The sequence below is a fragment of the Nannospalax galili genome, unplaced genomic scaffold (assembly GCF_000622305.1).
Source record: "Nannospalax galili isolate Female #2095 unplaced genomic scaffold, S.galili_v1.0 scaffold907, whole genome shotgun sequence".
In the NCBI taxonomy this organism is placed as follows: Eukaryota; Metazoa; Chordata; class Mammalia; order Rodentia; family Spalacidae; genus Nannospalax; species Nannospalax galili.
In genome coordinates, this window is record NW_008357958.1 from 745,675 (window position 1) to 766,721 (window position 21,047).

The 21,047-nt window shown below is 38.6% G+C and overlaps 2 protein-coding genes across 2 annotated transcripts in view; both read left to right on the plus strand.

Moving 5' to 3' along the window:
• The first annotated feature begins 332 nt into the window (after positions 1-332).
• The window catches only part of Tbca (tubulin folding cofactor A), a 56,078-nt gene continuing 35,363 nt past the window's right edge, over positions 333-21,047 (plus strand). The window contains exon 1 of the mRNA XM_008855982.3: positions 333-481. Coding sequence (XP_008854204.1) covers positions 429-481 — 53 coding nt within the window. The 5' untranslated portion in view covers positions 333-428. The remainder of the gene's footprint in view (positions 482-21,047) is intronic.
• Positions 495-7,785, plus strand: LOC115068088 (translation initiation factor IF-2-like). The gene is made up of 2 exons (XM_029557632.1): positions 495-808; positions 7,595-7,785. Exons 1-2 carry the CDS (start codon positions 550-552, stop codon positions 7,675-7,677), a joined length of 342 nt encoding a protein of 113 aa, XP_029413492.1. The 5' UTR covers positions 495-549; the 3' UTR covers positions 7,678-7,785.

The following is a 21,047-nucleotide window of genomic DNA, read 5'->3' on the forward strand; positions in this document are numbered from 1 at the left end:
CGGGGGGAAGCCCCAGCGCAGCAGTTGTAGCGTCCCGCAGAGGAGGACTAGAGATCCCAGGAGCTGCAACGGAAGGAGGGAGGTGTGCTGGGACGGGCCTCGAGACTACGCACGCGCCGCCCGCGGAACCACGCCTACTCCTGCGCCGGTCAGCTCAGGGCTGTTCCTCCCGTTCTCCGCCCCTCCTTCACCACGGATAAACAAGTGGCAGGAGGGTGTGGCGGGGGAAGCCCCAGCGCAGCAGTTGTAGCGTCCCGCAGAGGAGGACCAGAGATCCCAGGAGCTGCAACGGAAGGAGGGAGGTGTGCTGGGACGGGCCTCGAGACTACGCACGCGCCGCCCGCGGAACCACGCCTACTCCTGCGCCGGTCAGCTCAGGGCTGTTCCTCCCGTTCTCCGCCCCTCCTTCCCCGTGAGCTCCAGGGACCATGGCCGATCCTCGCGTGAGGCAGATCAAGATCAAGACTGGCGTAGTGAAGCGGTAAGGAGCCGCCCCCGGCGTCGGCCTGCGCGTGTTCCGCCTCACCTCCCCGGCGAGGCGTAGGCCTGATGCGGACGCGGGCATCCAGGCCTGGCGCGGGCGGCGGGACACGAGGGGCTAAGCCCCCCGAGCCCGTGGGCCTCCGCACTCCCCGGTCCTCCGCTGGCCTGGGACGCGGCTCCGCCCTCGGTGCCCGCGGGCCGAGAGGAGGAGGGCGGCGGCCTGCAGCGGGAGGACGCCCGGCCTCGGCCTGGGAGAACACGCTCCCGGCCCTAGCTCGTCTCACTCAGCGGTGCAGAGACGGAGTACATCCTGGCCTGGCCGCAGGTGGGCTGGAAGGCTGGTGCTCAAGTTTAGGGGCACGCGAGAGCTCGGGCCTCACCGAAAGAGACCGCGGCGGAGCCCTAGGACCCCACGTGCGGGCTTAGACCCCCAGACTCTGGACCTGGGGAGTGAACTTGGGCACCCTCAGTAAACTTCCCAGCCCCGCCCAGAGGCTTGCGGGATGCTGGTTCAGTCACTTCCACGAGTAGGCCAGTCTTGTAATTTGCTTTTAATTCCTGACTGCTAGGGTACATACTTAAGTGCTCTTGAGAACTTTATTGTTCAGACCCAATTTGATCAAACTGATGAGCATTCCAAGAGAAAAAAAGACACGGCCTTTCTGACAAAGCAGGTTACTTTGTAATGGAAATAGCTGATCCTAGCCACCTAAGCTTTTTTCCTGTTGACCCACCTTTCCGCAAATTATTGGTATTCCCATCCCAGGAGGGACAACCCAGTAAAGAAAATAAATTCACGTTTTGAGATACTGCTCCTGAACTTTAGTACATCACAGTATACTTCTGAACGCTTTTATTACAAAGGCAGTAAGGACATAGTGTAACAGGGAAATGCACAACCTTTTCTGAATTGTGACCTCATTCTGCCCACTAATTTTATGTATTCTGGAATAGATCACATTGCGCAGTGTCTCTTTTACCTTATTTGTAAGGTAGAGTAAGTATCCCCTTCATTCAGTAACTGCAAGAAATGCCTGCTGTGCTCTTTGATATAGAGTGTGACAACTTGTAGTTGGTGTTGCTCTATAAACGTTTTATAGATCAGGGGCAGGTGTAATGAAGTTAAAAAACCAGACTTGTCTAAGGTCACACTGCAGGTTAGTTGCAGAACAAGCAAATGAAACAAGGTTTCTGATTACAACTTTCTACTTTGATCTGTGATGCTGTAGTAAGGTGTTAGAAATTGCAGTAACAGGGGAGCATGAGATCTGTAACTAAAAATATAAGTAATCTACACTATCCCTCATCCTCATCTGTAACTAAAAATATAAGTAATCTACACTATCCCTCATCCCACAGTTCTGTTCTCTTTTTGCCAGACTTAGCTTTGGTTATGCCATTTTCATCACCATGTTGTCTATTTGACAGAAAAGAACCAGGTTGTTAAACAGAATGCTTTAAAATAGAAATAATGAGAAATGACTTGTAATGAGGTTTTTCCATTAATTACCTGTACATCATTGAGATTTCTTATCCTCTTGGTTTGTATTCTATCATATAAATCTATTCAGTTCAGTTATATCTTTGCAATACATATTCTAGAAAACTCATTTAAGTAATTATGCGCTAAGTTTTGAGGCTTTCAGAAATTCTCAGATGCTGTTTTCAGTCTAACAGGACAATCTCAAACTTTATTTTTTATTTTTATTTTTATTTTTTTTGGGAGACAGGGTTTCTGTAGACCAGGCTTTCCTCAATCTCACAGAGATCCCCCTGCCCTTGCCTCCCAAGTGCTGGGGCTAAAGGCGTGTGTCACCACACCCAACTTCAAACTTTAATTTTTATATAGTTTGTGCTTCAGTATTTATAATTTTTTGTGAAACCCTTTTTTATAAATTACCATAATTGCAGATTATTTGTATAAATTGATGGAAATGTGTATCTGACGTTGGTTTCATGACTTCCAGTGATGTTTCCGTATAAGGCTTTCTCTTACTGTAAAATGGGCATATGTGTCTTTAAACCTAAAATTTCTGTTTCACTTATTGATTGTTCATATTTTGCCTTGCTATATGACTGTCTAAATTCATAAATATTACTACTCTTATTTTTTCCTGAAAACTATTCTTCTGTGGCTCTATCTTCTGCCATGTTCTAAGGCAGAATTCCATATTTTTAAAAATATTTTATTATTTTTATTTTATGTGTATGAGTGTATTGCTTGCATGTATATGAGTGCACCCGTGTCATGCAATGCTGCGGAGGTCAGAAGAGGGCTTCGGATTCCCCTGGAACTGGAGTTAAGGATAGTTTGTAGCTGCTGTGTGGGTGCTGGGAATTGAACCTGGGTCCCCTGCAAGAGCAGTCAGTGCTCTTAACCCCTGAGCCATCTCTCCAGCCCCAGAATTCTGTATTTTATCTCACCCAAGAGGGGAAATAGGTGAGGCAGATAGGACAAAATATTAGTAACTGTTGGAAATGAATGATCATGGACTTTTATTATATCCTTCTATATGTGTTTACATTTTTATAATTAAAAAGGCTTAAAAGCAGTTTTTGACAGTCTCTACGGAGACTGAATCTGGCTTGGTTAAAAATAAGAGTGTTAGTCGGGCATGGTGGCACACGCCTGTAGTCCCAGCACTTGGGAGGCAGAGGCAGGCGGATCTCTGTGAGTTCAAGGCCAACCTGGTCTACATAGTGAGTTCCAGGACAGCTGGGGCTACAGGGAGACCCTGCTTCAAAAAGACCAAAAAAAAAAGTCTTAAAAGGTATGCTGTTTTTCCTTTCTCCATATTTGGTTTCAAAGACTTCTTAATCAATTTCATGATTCAGGAGTGTTCTTGCTTTTGTGAAAGGGATTCTGCTCATTAGTGGTTTATTTATTTTCTTTTGTCTATTTGAGGCAGGGTTTCCCTGTAGCCCCCAGCTGGTGGCCTGGAACTCACTATGTAGATCAGGCTAGCCTTGATCTTATAGAGATCCACCTGCCTCTGCCAGACGAGTTCTGCGATTAAAGGAATGCGCCACCATACCCAGCTTTGTTAGGATTTTTTTTGTTTGTTTTTTGACATTTATTTATTTACTCTGTGTGAGTGTATATGCTCGTGTACAACAGCACAGGTATAGAGGTCAGAGGACAATTTTTGGGAGTCCATTCTCTCCTTCCACCATATGGGACCTGGAGTCTAACTCAGGTTGTCGGACTTGGGGGGCAAGCTCCTTTATCGGTTGAGTCATCCTGCCAGCCGTAGGCATTTGTTTTTTAAAGAGTAGTCTCAAAACTAGCTTTTGTTTTTAACTCCCTCTTTCTAGTCAAATGTTCATTTCCTATAGTTCCATTTCTCTTCAGAAGTCACATGTTTTATTTGGAAGAAGATGTTTAAAGTCATCAGTCATGCCCCAGTTCCTTCAGTTTTTTTCTTTCAAAATTGAGAGAATTCCAAAAGCAGGATCACTCCTGAAACATGAAACTGATTTATATTCTAGGTGTTTGTCCTAGAGTTCATTTTGGTAGGTTATATAGTAGAGTTTAGTATATAATAAAATCTGCTCCGATACTTGATGGATTCAGAAGTTCTCAGTTGTGGATTTTAGGAAGAAATCTGGACAGAAATATGGTGTGTTAGGGAGTATGGAATCTGGAAGCAGTAGATGGGTGGTTAGCATCAGGGAGATAGAGTAGTAAGCACAAGGTGGCCAACTCGGCATGCTAGCAAAGTGACAAAGGCAGTCTAATGGGTGAACCCAACCTGCATTGGAAATTCAAGTAGAAACACATTTTAGGGGCAGTAGTTTAGGTGGAAACTAAGCAGGAGACTCACTGTGTCCTGATCCTAGAGAAACTTTGTCACTTTTTACAGTAACAAATCAGAGGATTTCATCTCTGAAAATGGGTTTCAGGGGTGTGGTTAAATCACTAGGAACAGAGTAGAGCCCACTTACTAAGAATGTTGGTTAGCAATGATGCTGACCTGGTGCTGAGTCTCTGATAGGGAGGGCTCTTTAAGAAGCCCCCCACCCCAGCCACAAGATTGATTGTACTATCCTTTTTTTCTCCCAGTGGATTGATCCTTCCTCCATCCCTCCCTCCCTCCTTCCCTTCCTTTCTTCCAAAACTAGAGATATGCACTATAGATATGGGTAATTAGGCTACATTTCTCTCTTCTTTGAGCAACAGACTTTGTTAACATGCGACTCATTGAGCATGTTACAGATTGAGCATCCCTAATTGGAAAATCTGAAATTCAGAATGCTCAGAAATCCAAAATTTTTGAGTGCTGACATGACATTAAACAAGTTTCAGATTTTGGAGCACTTTTGATTTTTGGATTGCAGATGTTCAACTGGTATAGTCTACACATTCCAAAATCTGGAAAACTCTGAAATATGAAACACTCCTGGTCCCAAGCATTTTGGACAAGTGATAATCAGACAATATTGTGGGTATTGTTGGTAGGTTTGATCCTACTGGCTCTTCAAGATTTGGTCGTATGTTTCTTGGCCATTATTATGAGTTACTGGTGTCTGTGATGGATCACAGCTCATTTGGTAGTCCCAGCAGGGAATTACCAGGTAATGGCCAGATTTTCTACCCAGTGTAGATGTGTAAAATTACTATCATCTGTCTGTCTTTCTGTCCATTGTTATCTAAGCAACATTAGTTGTCCTGATTTGCTTGGGAATGTGGAACAGTCCCTGTTAAAGGTGGAGGACTCTCAAGTAAACCAGTATGACTGACTGGTCCTTTTCTCTGTACTAAGCTGTTACAGCTCTGTTTTCTGTATGTTGTGATTTCTTTGGAGGCTATGTATTGATGGTACGCCTGTGTATACTATCAGCCTGTGTACACTGAGCCTTACTTAATTTAAAAGTAAATACATAGTAAGCTTGTTGCTAGATACATGATATCAAGAAATTCTACAAGGAAAAAAGATTTAATCTGTTTCATTTAAAAGATTACATACGCCTTTAAAGCCAGCTTGTTTTCAGTAAAGCATGCTAAACTAGCCCACTGGTGAGTGAATTAATTGATTAAAAACACTTTCTTAAATACATCTTTTTATAACCATTTTAGATTGGTAATAGCTTAAAATCTGATGTGAACAAAGAATGTTAAGGTATTAGAAATAGCACTGACATTGGCCCATAGTTTTCCTCTGATTAAATGAAAGTGACACCAGTAGATTAGAATGAGACTAGGACAATTCACACTGCAATTGTGTTAGTTTAACTTTAACAATCTTTTAACACTCTTGTTTAAATGTGGCTGACATACCATAATTGCAAATCTACAAGCCTTGATTATAGAATTTTACATCATGAACCTGTGGGGAAATTGTATTGATTTTTTTTTTTTTTTTTTTTTTTTTTTGTGTGTATTGCCTGCATGTATGCAAGTGCACCTGAGCCATGCAATGCTCACAGTCTGGTATACAAGTGTGTATGTTTTATGTACTTATACATACACATACACTCTATTGTGTAGCAGAAATTGAAAACAAAATATAAGTGAAATCTCTTATAGTTTAGTATATGTTGTATTGGCATAAAAAATAAAAAGTATAAATGATACATAGTCATAAAGGTTTTTTCCCCCTAAGTTTTAGCTTCTAGGCTGTCCTGCATTTAAAGCAATGATGGATAGAAGGATGGTGGATAGTATATGGGAAAGGTTAAGGACATGACTTTGTAAATTTCTATAAACTTTGCCAGCTTTGTCTTTTCCTTTTTGCTCTTCTGTACCATACCCCTTTGGTTTCAGGTAAAGTATGTTCAGCCAGAATGTCAAACATTTTATTTTATCTATTTTTATTTTATTTTGTTTTGTTTTGTTTTATTTTATGTTTGAGTGTATTGCCTGCATGTAGGTAGGTGCACCTATGTCATGTAATGCCCATGGAGGCCAGAAGAGGGCATCAGTTCCCCCGGAATTGGAGTTACAGATTGTTGTTAGCCACTGTGTGGGTGCTGGGAATTGAACCCAGGTTCTCTACAAGAGCAGACAGTGCTTTTAACCACTGAGTCATCTCTCCAGCCCCCCACAAACATCTTACTTTAAAATTTAGCTATTTCACTTTTGGAATTTCTGTGGAATTTCTGTAATGTTTTCAGTTCTCTGAAGTGGTAGTTAGAGGTTAGTGCCAAAGTGGAATGTAGGTGGTCTGCTCTTCATCCCCATCTGCCAACTACTTGGCAAGCAGTGACTCACAGGAGCTATATAACCTGCAGCCATATGTCTCTTCAAGCTGGAAAGGGAGAAAGCTAAGGCCACTTGTGATCATGGTTTCTCAACACTGAGTATATTCTGAAAATTGGATTTGGAAATGAAGGATCTCTGCTGTGTGTGTAGTGGGCAGATGGATGCGTATGCACAAGGTACATGTGTGTATAGATATTGTACATGTTGCTGAAAACTTTGAAAGTCTATACTGAAACTGCATAATTTTGTTGCTACAGTCCGTCTGTATTTCTAGAATATAGATGCTTAGAAGTATGGTCTGTCTATTCCAGTTTGTCATTTCCAATAATACATTTATAGGACATCATAATGTCCTATTATGAGCCTAAAGAGAACTAAATTTTTTCTTGATAATTTGTCATAGGTCTGACATCCATAGATCACTGATTTAGGAGCCTCTCTCAGAATTTATATCTTACTGTCTTTGATGTATCGGGTATGGTGTTAAAACAATACTCAAGGAAAGTTCTTTGCATGAACAAATTGAATGAGTGAGACTTCCTCTATAATGCTTTTGAACTTGATCTAAATAATTGAAACTCACTGGAACAACTATATTGTAGCGTAATAGTTACTAGTTACTATAGTTATTCTTGCATTGGGAATTAAACAGCTGGAACCCAGGTTCCACTCTCTGCATATCACATATATGACCCTAGGAAAATTACTTAGCTTTTGAAAGCTCCATTTTTCTTAACTGTAGTACCTTTCTCATGTTGTTATTAGGAAAACCAAACAAGGTAACCATATAAAACACTCAGTCCAAGTGCCTGATATGTAGCAGATGCTCAGTGTATGTCTTAGTGTCTGCTACTGTAATGAGGTCTGAGATGGAGTAATTTATAAGTAAAAGGAATTTGTTTTTTACAGTTTTGGAGGCTGATGCCAAGATGGTGCTTCAAGTGCTGAGTCTTCATACAGCAGAAGTCAAGGACAGGCCCAGTGCCATGTGAAGCCTCTTTATAAGATCCCATTCAGAGGGAGGAGCCCTCCTGGGCTGATCAACTCTTAAAGGCTCCTTGGTTTTGCTTCAACATTACAACTTTGTCTAGTTTTCATTAAAAAACAAACCAAACTTACATTATTTTGATTGTCTTTCTAAACAAGCATCCTTAAAGACCAAGAACTAAAGGGGTTATGGAGGATGCAGTCCTGTAGTCATGGTCTTGGCCATCTTCCTGTGTAAATAGTGAATTTCTTGTTTAAAATTTTGGAACAAACTTTCTCCATGTAACTCTGATTGTGGCTGGCTGACTTCCTTTAGCATTGAGATATCTGACCTTGGAAGGTGGTTTGCATTACTGATAAAAGGGTGAAGAGACCAGAAGAAACTGATGCTGTTGAACTGCTGGATCAGCCAACCTTGAAGCCGGGTCATTCCCTGGATTTTAGTTACAAAGCCAAACAAGAACACTACCACCACAAAACAAAAACCCTGAAGTATTTGAATTCCTTGAATTGAAATTATGTCCTTGCAGTAGAGTACTAGTTGATAGAAATAATCTAATCCCGGATTTATGTAGATTTATGTATGATATCAGGAATGACTTTCTTTACTGAACTGGCTAGGGATTTACTTCTTCCCTCTATCTCCTTATCTGTCTTTTCTGGAGAATTCTGCCTTTGTTCAAGTCCTTTTATTAGCTCCTAGGAGGAAGAAGACTTACCACTTCATTGACAAGGATTTACAATAATTTAGGAGGCTTTCTTGATATCTAAGATGGAATTCAGACTTTTTTCTTATAATAAAAGCATAATCAAATAAGGTAGACAAACTGTTCTGTGAACAGAGTTCATCGGTTACATTGAATTATATTGTATCAGGTTAAGTAGGTCTTTGTGGGACTGTTTATTAAGCTTAACATCAAGTATAATTTTTTTTCTATGAAAAATGCCTAGTGAAATTTCTACACCCCCCACCCCCAACCCTCACATTTATTTGTTTTTGTTTTTTGTTTGTTTGAGGCAGTCTTACTTTGTAGCTCGGGTTGGCCTTGATTCTCCTGCCTTAACTTCCTGAGTGCTGAGGTTAAAATTGAGCCCTTATTGGAGAATGATTGAACTATATTGTATGATAGCTTGTATCATGTCTAACTTTCGTCTTTTGATGTGATTTTTGTTAATCATTAATGAGCTTCTTAAAATTCTTGCTTTTGATAGCTTCTGCTTATATCTATCACTGTTCCTTTTGTTAGGGGAAACACAGACTTTTCATGTATTCCTAGGTAGTGATATGAGAATGTCAGAAGTCTGCTCTCTGATTACCGTTTACTTGGACTAGACTCTGAGCTACCGTAATATTGTACACTCAGTCTCTACTAGGATGTAAGTTCTATGAAGCCATGTATACACATCACTAGAGGTGTGACACACACAAAACGTTCTCAGAAATATCCTGAGTGCATTACCTTCTAATATTTCAAGTTCCCTGAAAACTGAAACAGTGTCTCTTGTCTCTTTAGTTCCCCGAGAGGTTATCTAATCCTAAGTAAACCCTAAATACGTGTATATGCAAGCACCACCAAATGGACTCAGTAGATAAAAAAACTGAGGTGTGTGGGGAAACATGGGAAGAGTTATAGGGGGAAGAGGGAGGGGTAGAAATGAGTAGATATAGTACTCATGTATGAAATTCTCACTTTTTTTTTTTTTACAAAAATAAAAATAGCCAGTTGTGATGGTACACACCTTTAGTTCTAGTACTTAGGAAGCAGAGGCAGGTGGATCCCAGTGAAATCAGGGCAGTGTGGTCTACATAGTGAGTTCCAGGCCAGCTGGGGCTTCAGGCAGACCCTGTCTCAAAAAAAAGAAGAAGAAGGAGAAGGAGAAGGAGAAGGAGAAGAAAATAATGATTTAACATATTTTAAAATACTTAGCCAATATTCCAAATCTATAAAAAGTTATTCAGTGAAGCAGGGCTGCTCCACCTCCAAGTAGCCACCCAATTTCCCTCCTGGGACCACTAGCATCATTACTGATTGTGTTTTCCTGAGTGTTGTGGGGATATCTGTGTGTGTGTGTCTTGGCAGAGATATTCTGTACATGCTCAGGTGTTTACATAAATGTTGACACCATATATTGATTTTGTTCTTTTTGTGCTTAGCATTTGGATCACAGTCTCATCCCTTTCTGTGCCTGCCAAATATTCTATATGGACAGATCTCATTTTTTAAAGCAAAAAATTTTGGTGGCCTTTAAAAAAAAATAATCTCAAGGGGCTAGAGAGATGGCTCAGCTGTTAAGAGCACTAGCCACACTTCTAGAGGACCCAGTACCCACATGGTAGCTAACAACAGTCTGTAACTCCAGTTCCAGGGGATCTGACATCCTCTTCTGACCTTGGAGGGCATTACACAACACAGGTGCATTTACATCTATGCAGACAAAACACTTATACACATGAAATTCTCAAAACTTTTTTAAGGAAAAAATAGCCAGGTGTGGTGGCTCATGCCTTTAGTCCTAGTATTTAGGAGGCAGAGGTAGGTGAATCTCAGTGAGATTCAGGCCAACGTGGTCTACATAGTGAGTTCCAGGCCAGCTAGGGCTACAGGGAGACCCTGTCTCTAAATAAAAATAACAACAGCCCTGTCTCTAAAGAGAAGAGAAGGGGAATGTGATGAGGAATAATTTAACATATCTTAAAATATTTAGCTATTAAATTAATTAAAAATCATTTCCAGTATTTTACTATTGGAAAATGTTTCATTGAATGTCCTTGTATGCATGTAGTGTAAGTATATGTATAGGATAAATTCATACAAGTGCAGTTGCTGGCTGAAAGGTATGTGCATTTTAAATATTGAGAGACATTGGTAAATTGCCATCTGAAGAATCTTATCAATTTGTAATTCTACTAATGACTTACTACGGAATTTTGTTGCCAAGCAGTTTAATGATGTTGTGGTCTGAAAAGAACAAAATTGTAAAATAGTATTAAAATACCCAAGTATGTTTAGTACTATTATTATGATTTTTAGAAAAATACTTCCTGGGTCATTAAAAATTGTAAGAACATCTTAGGCCTGAAGATATGCTAACTTATTTAAATTAATTTCACTTTTGAATATTATCACAAAAGGAGAAAAATCTTCCCCTTTGAAACTAAATTATTGTGCTGATGGAGACACCCCTTAGAGCTGCTTACACATTCTTCTGTTTCTCTGGACCTCTCCCTCTTTTCTTCCTTGCCCATATACAGAAGTATACAAAAAGATTGACAGTGATTTTGCTCAGGATTTCTCAGCTCATTACTGGTAGAGCTAGAGTTTGGGACATTCTGTCTTACCAGTCTTACATTCTGTCCACAGATGTGTATTCCTTAGAGTGACTTTTCTAAATCGTTGGTTGTATTTTTTTAAATCTTAAATTTTATTCGAAATTTAGACCTTAAAACTTGAGTTCAATAAACTTCAGCCCTAAGTTATTTTTCAGCTTTATCATTTGAAGTTCAAGGCTTTTTGTTTGTGTTTTTGTGGTACAGGAGATCAAGCACAAGGGTTTTATGCATTCCAGACAATCCTACCACTGAGCTATATCCTTAGTCCTGAAGTTCAATTTTTAAATAATAAATCGTACTATTCAAATTTTAACCATTGGTTATATTTAAAAATAAGTGTAATAAGCAGTTATACATTAGTGATCTTAATTGGGAGAATTTGCATATGAATTGCTTCAGTTTCTAGGGGATTTATTTTTATTCTTCCTTTTGAGGAAATTTTGAAGAATAATTTGATATTATTAAATATTATAAACTGGGCATGGTGGTGGCCTGTAGTCCCAACTTCTTGGAAGGCTAGGGCAAAAGGCTAGCATAGCCTAGGCAACTTAGTGAGACCCCCATCCCTCAAAGCAAACAACAGTGGTAAAAGCAGATTAGGCATATAGGTATGCTGAATAATTTAAATTACTTTACTTCTGAATATAATCCTGAGACGAGAAAATACTTCCAAGTACAATGTAAAATGCCCACATTTAAAATCTTAACAAATATACAAGGCCTGTTTCAAACACTGTTGCCAAAGTATCTATCTGGCCAGATAGAATAGCAGCAGCAGAAGAAACTTTAAAAGACCAATAGCACCTTGCCAGCACATTGCTAATAAGGACTAATAGGTACTTAAACTGATGAGAGTGATTCAGACAACAGCATATTAACCCCCTACTGTGCCCTGTTTTAAGCTGTTAATAGACATTAGCCTTTTAAAGACTAGCACTTTTATATTCATTTCCTAAGCTTTTGATACATTAGTGAACTGTTAGAACTACTTGCTATATCTAATTCTTATTGTTTATTACATTTTGTGTAATATGTTTGAAGAATGCTGTTGTAACAGATTCCATGTGGTCTTTAAGATATTTAGCATCATTGAAATTAGTTTTATTTTATGTTTCGATTATTCTGAGTAAAAATTTTAAAACTATTTTTTTTTAAATTTTATGTGTTTAAGTGTATTGCCTACATGTTTATAAGTGCACCCATGTTGTGCAGTGCCCACAGAGGTCAGAAGAGGGTGCCCAATTCCTTGGAACTGAAGTTACATCTGGTTATTAGCCATCATGTGGGTACTGAGAACTGAACCTGGGTCCTCTGCAAGAGCAGCCAGTGCTCTTAACTGCCGAGCCATCTCTCCAGCCCCAAGTAAAATTTTTTGTAGAGCTTATATGGGGGGAATAAAAGCAGATCCACTTTTGACTGACAAAGAGAATGCTAATGTGTTGGAAATGGTTTTTAGATATTTTTAAAAAACATTACTGTAGTAAGGCCATCATTTTTTCAGTTTGTTATAGTTTTATATAAAATTATAAATAATTGGTTTTCCTCCCAGAAATAAATCAAATATTTGAAAGTTGTGGCCCATGAGTATATGTGTGTATGAGGGTTTTTAAAATGTAATTATCTTTAAAATATTGTAAGTAACCTTTAGTGCCAGTTCTCTGTGAGTCAGAGTAATATCTTAAATTTTTGTTTTATGTTTTGATATGTTTTATGTTTTCATAATTCCAAAAATAATGCTAATTAGCTTATGTCAGCAAGATGACTCTGTGGGTAAAGGAAGTTGTTACCAAGCCTGGCAATTTCAGTTCTATCTCTGGAACCCACATGATGGAAGTAGAGAACCGACTCCCACAAGTTATGCTCGACCCTTCACGCACATGCCATGGCATACACAGGTGCATGCACACACATTAAATAAGGACATAAATAATGTAAAAAAATTTTAAAACAACTTGGTTTAAAAATAATTTCATCTTGAAGAAGCTGGCTGTAGAAGTAAATGCTAATACTTATCTTGACGAAATTAAATAACACTGATATGTGAATAAATTCAGACTTTGCCAAAGTTTGTGGGCTTTGATAATTCTTTAAAGTAAAAACAAACAGTACCAAGTGCATGTCTGTGTCCAAATACTAAATTTTCAGTGATATAGTACAAGAAATGAATGATGAAAATAATGGTACATGCTTATAATCCCAGCACTGCAGAGGCTGAGGCAGGAGGGTTGGGAGTTTAAGGCCAGTCCAGTATACATAGTGAAACTCTGTTTCATAAAGAAACAAGGGGAAAAAAACATGGAGGAAAAAATGAACAAAGTATTCATGAGAGAGTGCCTGTACAGTTTGTTTTAGTGTGACCACCAAGTTAACAACTGAAAGGTAGGCTTAGACATAGGGCTTGACCTTGTTTTTATTTTTTGAGACATGGTCTCATGTATCCCAGACTGGCCTTAAATTTGTTATATAGTCAAGGATGACCTTGAACTTCTGATTGTCCTACTGCCTGCCAAGAGCTGGGATTATAGGCCTGTGCCATTATGTCTGGTTTATGCACTGCTGGGGATCAAACCCAGGGCTTCATGCATGCTTGGCAGGTGTTCTTCAGTTGAACTCTATCACCAGTCTACCATTTGACTTTATTAAAGTCAAGATTGAAGTTAGTAAGGGGCTTTAAGTTTGTTTTTTGTTTTTTAAATTTTGGCTAGGATTAGTCTTTTGATTAGGATCAAATATGTAGTGTTAAACCAATCATTCTTTCCTTATCCCATAGTGGATGCAATCTATAAAGTTAAGTTCTTTTTTCTATATTATTTTGGTATCAAATTCTCCAGTTTAATGTCTTGCTTGGCTACAGTTTTGTGTAATTTAGAAATAACTGAAACAGCAAAACCGTATTTGTTTTTTTTAGAGGTATTGTTCTGTAGCCCAGATTGTCCTCAAACTCTTAGCTATTCTCCTGTCTCGGTTTCCTGTGCACTGAGATTTGAGCTCTAAGCCACCATGCCCAGCTCAGTGAATCAGGTGTTGAGTGGCAAGTTTGAAGTGTTTCTAAAGGCTGAAGTGCCCTGTTGGGAACCAAATGAGTGAAAGTGGTTCACTCTTTGCATGAACTTTTACTACCATAGGAACAGAGATAACAAGTAAATTTGAAAACTTCTGAAGCTAATGCTTTCCTCAGCAGCAAGCCTACTAAAACACATCCCAAAGGAAAATCATTTTCCAGAGCAATTTTGCAGTTTGGTGGGAAGATATGTGTGGTGAGAACTAGTGCCTCCCTGTCAACTGCTGATGTAGCTGCTGATCTAGACAGTGACAGGTCCTTCAAGCCTGATGATTGCTTCACTGGATTATTCATCAGCTGTTCATTGAACATCTAGTATGTGGCAGACACCATGCTGAATGTTGACTGCTGTTCACTAGAGCTTTCTTGTTCAGTTTTTGCCAGCAGTGACTCCCTTCATGTCATTACCTGTTCTTACTTGATAGAGCATTCATATGTGCTGTTTAACACCTGTATCCTAGCTTAATGTCCCTCTGATATCAGATGTTCAGGTTTGTATTCATTGTGAAAGCTCAGAATAGTGCCTTCCTTATTCTGTAGATAAAACCGTGAGGTTAGTGATAGTTCACTTACGATATAGTAGCAAAAACAGTATTTTAAATTACAAATCAATATATAACATATTGCAAATAAGTAGTATATGGTATATTGCTTTGAAACTGTGCTGAGAACAATGCTGAAAGTTTAGGTTTGTTTCACTTTATTTATTGAATACCAGTGTTTTCTGTATCTAAATTCTCTTTTCTTACCACCTCCTATTCCTTTTGTTTCCTTCCACCTGTTTGACTGCATTGGAACAACAGTGTTGGTTAGCATCTGTTGAACTGTCACCTGTTGTGATGACATATGCAAAATAGTTTCAGTAAAGAAGTTGAGTTTAAGTGATTTGCTGAAAGATAGGAAGTGGTAGAGCCAGGATGAGAGCCTTGACAGACACAGTACCTTGTACATTGGCTGTACCTTTTTGTATTTTCACAAGAATAGATAAGGGAAAATGATTATCACATTGTGTTTTCTAGTAGAGAAACACAGAAGTCCTACCTTTAAGGAGAGAATTCTTTGTGAGAGAGAGCTGGGCATAGGGGCATGCCCAGCATTAAGGTATCTTTAGAATTTTAGGACCAGCCTAGGCCCTGTAGTGAGTTCAAGGAGTACAGAGTAAGATTCTACTCCTAAAGGAGGAGCAGGAGGAAAAATCAGATACAGGTAGTTACCAGAATCAATTACCAGTTGATAACTTGTTCTTGAATGCCATCTTCACAGCTCACAGCCAAAGACTAAATCCTAGCTCATTCTCACTTTAGTTTTTCATTTTTTAATATCACTTTCTTGGATAAGCTTTTCCTAATAGCCCTTTCCCAATCCCCATTTAACTTGAGTCTGTTTTAGAAAAGCAACATAAATATTCTCCCTAAGAGATCAATGTATTTTACTAAAACTGTTGTAGTTTATGGAATACTTTTTAGATTTTAGTGTTGTGTTGTTTAGATGACTACGTTTGTAGTCATGAAATTCTTTAGGTTTTTTTTTGTTGTTGTTGCTGTTGTTTTTTGCTTTAAGGCCTTCAAGAAGCCTTTCACTTGATACTATGAATCAAAAGAAGGAAAAATGAAAAATAAATGCATGATGGATAGCTAAGAAGGGAAGGCTTTTAGTAGCATTTCTGTTTCTTGGTCTTATTTTAAAAATGCAGTTAACCTCAGGTTATATTTAACTGCTTATATGGAGGAACCGTGCTGGGGAGCCTCTTGACTTTAAAATACTGAATTTTAAGGGCCCGGTGGTGGTGAGGATTGACAGGGAAGAAAACTAGTACAGCCAAAGTTGACTGGCCTTCTGTAGAGTGACATGTTTCAAACTGCTTTTGATTCAGACTATAGTAAGAAGTATATTTTACTTTGTATCATGACACAGAACACTACTACAAGCACGTGTGTAAAATAGAAGCAAAGTTTGAAATATTCCTGTTTTTACTACTCGGTTGCTCTTTGACATTTTAGATTCCATTCTGTTGTCTTCTATCATACAATGGGAGACTGAAAGCAAGAGGATGGCTATGAGTTTGAGGCTACCCCAAGCTATATGAGTGGGAAGCCAGCTGGAGGGGTCTACATAGTGAATCACCGTCTCAAAAAACAGAAACAAAAACAAAAAAACAAACAAACAAAAAAACAAAAACCAAACCAAGCCAATAGTGTGATTACAATCCACTGATTGGATTTCATAAGTCATGGATTACAGCTCTAACCGGTTACAGCTAGTATTTTGCCAACACTCACCTGGAGGAAGCTGGTGATTGACTGTACTGTCAATTGGCCAATTTAAAAAACAAAATCCAGCCAAGTGGGAATTAAGGAGTAAGGAAGGGCATAGCTAAAGATCCTGAGTGCTTACTATGCATGCAACATTGAACCAGGAACTATACCTGTTTTATATTTACTAGTATGTTGTATAATAGCCTTTGTATAACACATAGGGAGGTAACCTCTCTTCAAGCCATGTAGATAGCAAAAGTCCTATTTAGGATTTGAACCTATGCAAATCAGTGTTATGACTTGAACGCTCATACATTTTCCACAATAACACTGTCTCCCAAGTAATATTGAAATGTACATGTTAAAGTTAGATGGGAATTAGTGACATTTAAGTGTCTTCAAAATTTTATAGTGGAAAATAACAATAAAAAGCCCCATTAAATGTCAGTTGAGACAGGCATAAACATTGACAAACAGTTAAATAGTGATAGATTGTATTGGCTTTCCAGAGAGCTTAAGTCTTCATGCCTCTGCTCATCCCAGAGGTGGAGGTAATATCCTTTAGGCTGAGATATATGGGGTTTCCTTGTTGGTGAGGTAAATGAAATGTTCAGAGGCTTTACTACTGCACCAGAGCAGATAATAAGGCAATTAGAACTGTTAAATTGATGAAACACCAGACTGGGATGAATTATATGATGATTTACAAAGAAATGTGAGATTTAACTGCAACTTTTCAGTCCTGAAGAGTAAAGCTATATCAGTAAAGTGAAGAGAAATTGATAGTTAAACTTCAAGTGCTAGATTTATTGGCCTGAAAAATCCTACTTGTAAGCTTATCAGGACCAGTTTCAGAATATTTTAATGGCTTTGTAAATAGCTGGAAAATTATCAGTTTGTGCTGATAACGTTAATTCCCTTTATTAATAAAATTAATTTTAATTTCTTCCTTTCTTTTCCATTTTTTGAGCTGCAGTGTACCCAAGGATCATCACATTCAACCCACTCATTTTATAAATGATGAACCCAGGACCTACAGATCTCAAGCAGCTTACCCCCATCACATTGTAAAGCAGTCAAGAATTAGAATTAGCACCCAAGTTGCCTGGTATTCCATTAACTTAACTTTTATTTGACCTGAGTAGGAACTTTAACAAATGACTTCTTATATAAACTGGTTTAGGGAATACTATACTTTTTTCCAAAACTCCTGTCACGTAAAATAACCCCATCACCAACATTTAGGTAATGCACTGTTTCCCAAAGTGAGCTGGAAAACAATCCCTAGAGAGAGGCTATTGTTTCAGCAAGGAGTTGGCTCTTTGCTTTTTTGAAACCAGAGCTGTATACCTTACGTCTGATACCTCCAAATGTGATCCTGTACACCTAGAATCCAGGCTTGTGGGAGTACTCCTGAGCAACATGACCCTTTTTACATTCTCATCAACTTTTCAGGAGTGGCTATAGCAACAGAAAAATGGCTTAGCTGTAAACTCAGTTTTATCTTCTTTTCTGATACAGTCTTTCCCTCTCAAACTCAGGTTGTCCTGGGACTTGCCATATTGGCAGTCCAGTCTGGCCTGGAACCCTGAATCCTCCTGCCTCATCCTCCTGTGTGCTGGGACCAGAGGCATGTGCCATTGCACCTGACTATAGTATCCTTGCAGAAAACTTTTTGGGATAGTCTCATATATTACCAAAACCTTTTCTAGGGTCCAGAAACTATCTGTAGCTATCATTACCTTTAATTTAAGCGAGCACCCTTTGGTTATTTCATTCACTAAATGCTAGATCTCTAGTACCTATCAGTTGTATGCTTTTTAATACATTACAGTAACTGTCGAGACACTATTTTGTAAGCAATCTATCTAATTGCAAAGCACCATACAAATCACTCCTGTCATCAAGATACAGTAATTTTGGTCACAATTATTTGACCTTTAAGGGAATTCAAGTTCTGCCCGGTGAATTGCAGCAAGGTTTCCAGAAGAGTTAACATTTTGCTAGGTTTTAAGCTAGTAGTAGAGATGAGGAGTTGGGGATGGGACAGGACAGTTATTTCCTTCTAGGAAAAGAAACAAGATTAAAAACCTCCAGAGCTCATTTAAGAAATGCATAGAGGATTATGGCAGTGTCTAAAGAACACGTAGTAATAATGAGGAGGACCCAGAGGGCCCTTAATGCCCAGAGAATTTTGGAATTCTGAAGGCAATGTTTCTGTTTATTTGATTGTTTGTATAAAGGAAGGAAATTCTAGTTATGATTTAAAAATCTAGTTATGTGTTATGAAAGCTCATTATGGAAGTAAAGAGAGTGGTGGTTTCCTAGTTGTGTTGTGGTTGGTTTGTTTTTATTTGTTTTGTTTTCCAAGCTGGATTTCTAACTTAGCACCAGCTTGATTCCTGACAGACTATAACAAAATACTGTGTAGAAGTGCTAACACAGTGTTTGTTTAAAGTGAATCAGTTCGTGACCTGGGAATTTCATCTAAGTGGCTGCAATATGTGTTTTTCATAAAAACCTATGAGTAAGGTATGTAAAACTGGTTTCCATACATTTGCCAACAGCTAACAGCTATTTAGAATATGTATAAGGATGTACAAAATAACAGAAGAGTGAACTGTTAGCCTGGGTGTATCAAGGACAAATTAAGCCAAATGTGAATGTTCTTAGTGCATTTAAATAAAATTAATACCTAATGTAAGAAAAATGAACATTCAGTTTGCTTTAAAATAGTTAATACTGTTTTAGAAAAATTAAGTTCAAGTTAGTTTGTAAATGTGAACTAACCGCAGTTGAGTTGTACCAAGGCTAGTTATATGGAATTGGAGGCGGGGGGCAGGGGGGTGTTCTGTATAAAGCCACAGGTGTTATGTTTTGACCAAGTCATATTAACTACCAGGTATCAAGAACACAAGAAAATCCACAGAGGACGACAAATTTGGAATGTAATTTAAACAGAACTAAATCAACTAAAATGATAAAGCACACCTACATAGAAAAGTGTAATAAAAAGCTGCCAGGCATGGTTACACATGCCTGTAATTCCCACACTCAGGAAGTCAAGGCAGGAGTATCATGACTTTCAGACCAGTGTGTCCTATAATATAGCAAGTTCAGGCTAGCCTGGGCTACATAGTATAATACCCTGTCTTAAAAACCTGACGGAAAAGGGAGAAAGAAAGGGGTTGAGATTTGGTTTAAGAGAAAGTGAAGCAGATTTTGGCATTAAAAATGTTTTATTTTCTAATTTGACATTGCCAGTCTGAATAAAAAAAATTAAGCAATTTATTTAAGAGCCTGCCTTTTAATTGAAATTCTGAAACAGGATATCTATGATCATTCTTTTGTAGAAAAATTGTAGTTGTAGAAATACTTTTTTTTTCTTGTGAGAAATACTTTTAAAGTGTTCCAGATCAGTAATTTGGAGGGCAGCTTCAGTTTTTTTCTTGAGGATTCTTGGGGATGTAGCGCTCATGTTTCCTCAGCATGCGTGAAGCTCTGGATCTTTAGTCCTCAGTACCACATAAACCAAGTGTGCTAGTGCACAGAATCCTAGCACTTGGGAGGTAGAGGCAGGAGAATCAGTCCTCATAGTGACTGAGGCCAGCTTGGGCTACATGAGACCCTGTCTCAAAATAACTTTTAGGAAAAAGGAGTCTAACAAATTTCCTTAACTGTCAGTAATATCATCCAGAGTATTCAGTCACTGAGATTCTACCCGGCAATTAGCACTCATCTTCTAGAAGTTTCTCCTCTTAAAAACTACAACAAAGTTAATTGTCTTTGATATTACCAGTAAAATAATTCATATTTTGGGAAGTTCTTTGTTCCCCCACCTAAAACCTATCTGCCATAAAGATAAGATTGATGAGATTGGACTCTAAGCATCATCAAATAAAATTTCTCTGATGAAACAGCAAATGAGGGGAAAAAAGAAAGTAAAAGTATCAAATAAAGGTAAATAAATACATGGCAAATTGGGGAAAGTACCACCTATGTGACAGAGAAAGAATAAAGAACTGGAATTCTCAAAGAGTGCTTATAAATTATGTAGTAGAGATCAGCATTCTAACAAAAAGAGGAAAGCAGAAGAGGAGGAAGTGTACACAAAAAGAAATAGACCTAAATTACACTGAACACCAATACTATCACTATGTACTAGGTATGTTTTTTTCTTTGAATTGTTTAATAAGGTTATGCTTTTTTAAAAAATTATTTAATAACCACATTATTAGAAGAAGCATTTCATTACGACAGCATTGACATATTCAGTAAAAATTTCCAGAGCTAAGATGCATCTCTTTCTTGACAAGTACTCCTAAGATAGGACATGCTCATGGCCAGGTGCATGATCCAATGACGGGCAAGTCTTGATCAGAGGTGATACAACCTAAGACAGGCAAAATGCATAAGATTAGAGGAAGGAGATAGCCATCTCTCCTCAGGGAGCCACCTATGAGGTAGGTAACCCGTGAAATAAAGTCAGTCCGGCCTTAAAATAAAAATAAAAGGGGGATATGTGGGGACCTAAAGGCCCCACCTTGCATAGGTCCGAAAGGAAGTTACTGGGGGTGTGGCCTGGCTTACTTTGAAAGTCTGAAAAATACTTCCACACTGCTAAGGAGTGCATGATCAGTGTGAGACCATCCTTAAGATACACCCTTGGGGGGGGGAGGGGGGATTTCCAGGTGCCTTTATAAGCTCTGTAATAAATGAGTCGCTGTT

What these genes read in the sequence shown, in the direction of transcription:
- LOC115068088 (XM_029557632.1), top strand. Translation starts at nt 550, where the DNA reads ATGCGGACGCGGGCATCCAGGCCTGGCGCGGGCGGCGGGACACGAGGG. An exon ending in ACATCCTGGCCTGGCCGCAG is followed by an intron (nt 809 to 7,594) that starts GTGGGCTGGAAG and finishes TGTTTTTTACAG; the next exon opens with TTTTGGAGGCTGATGCCAAG.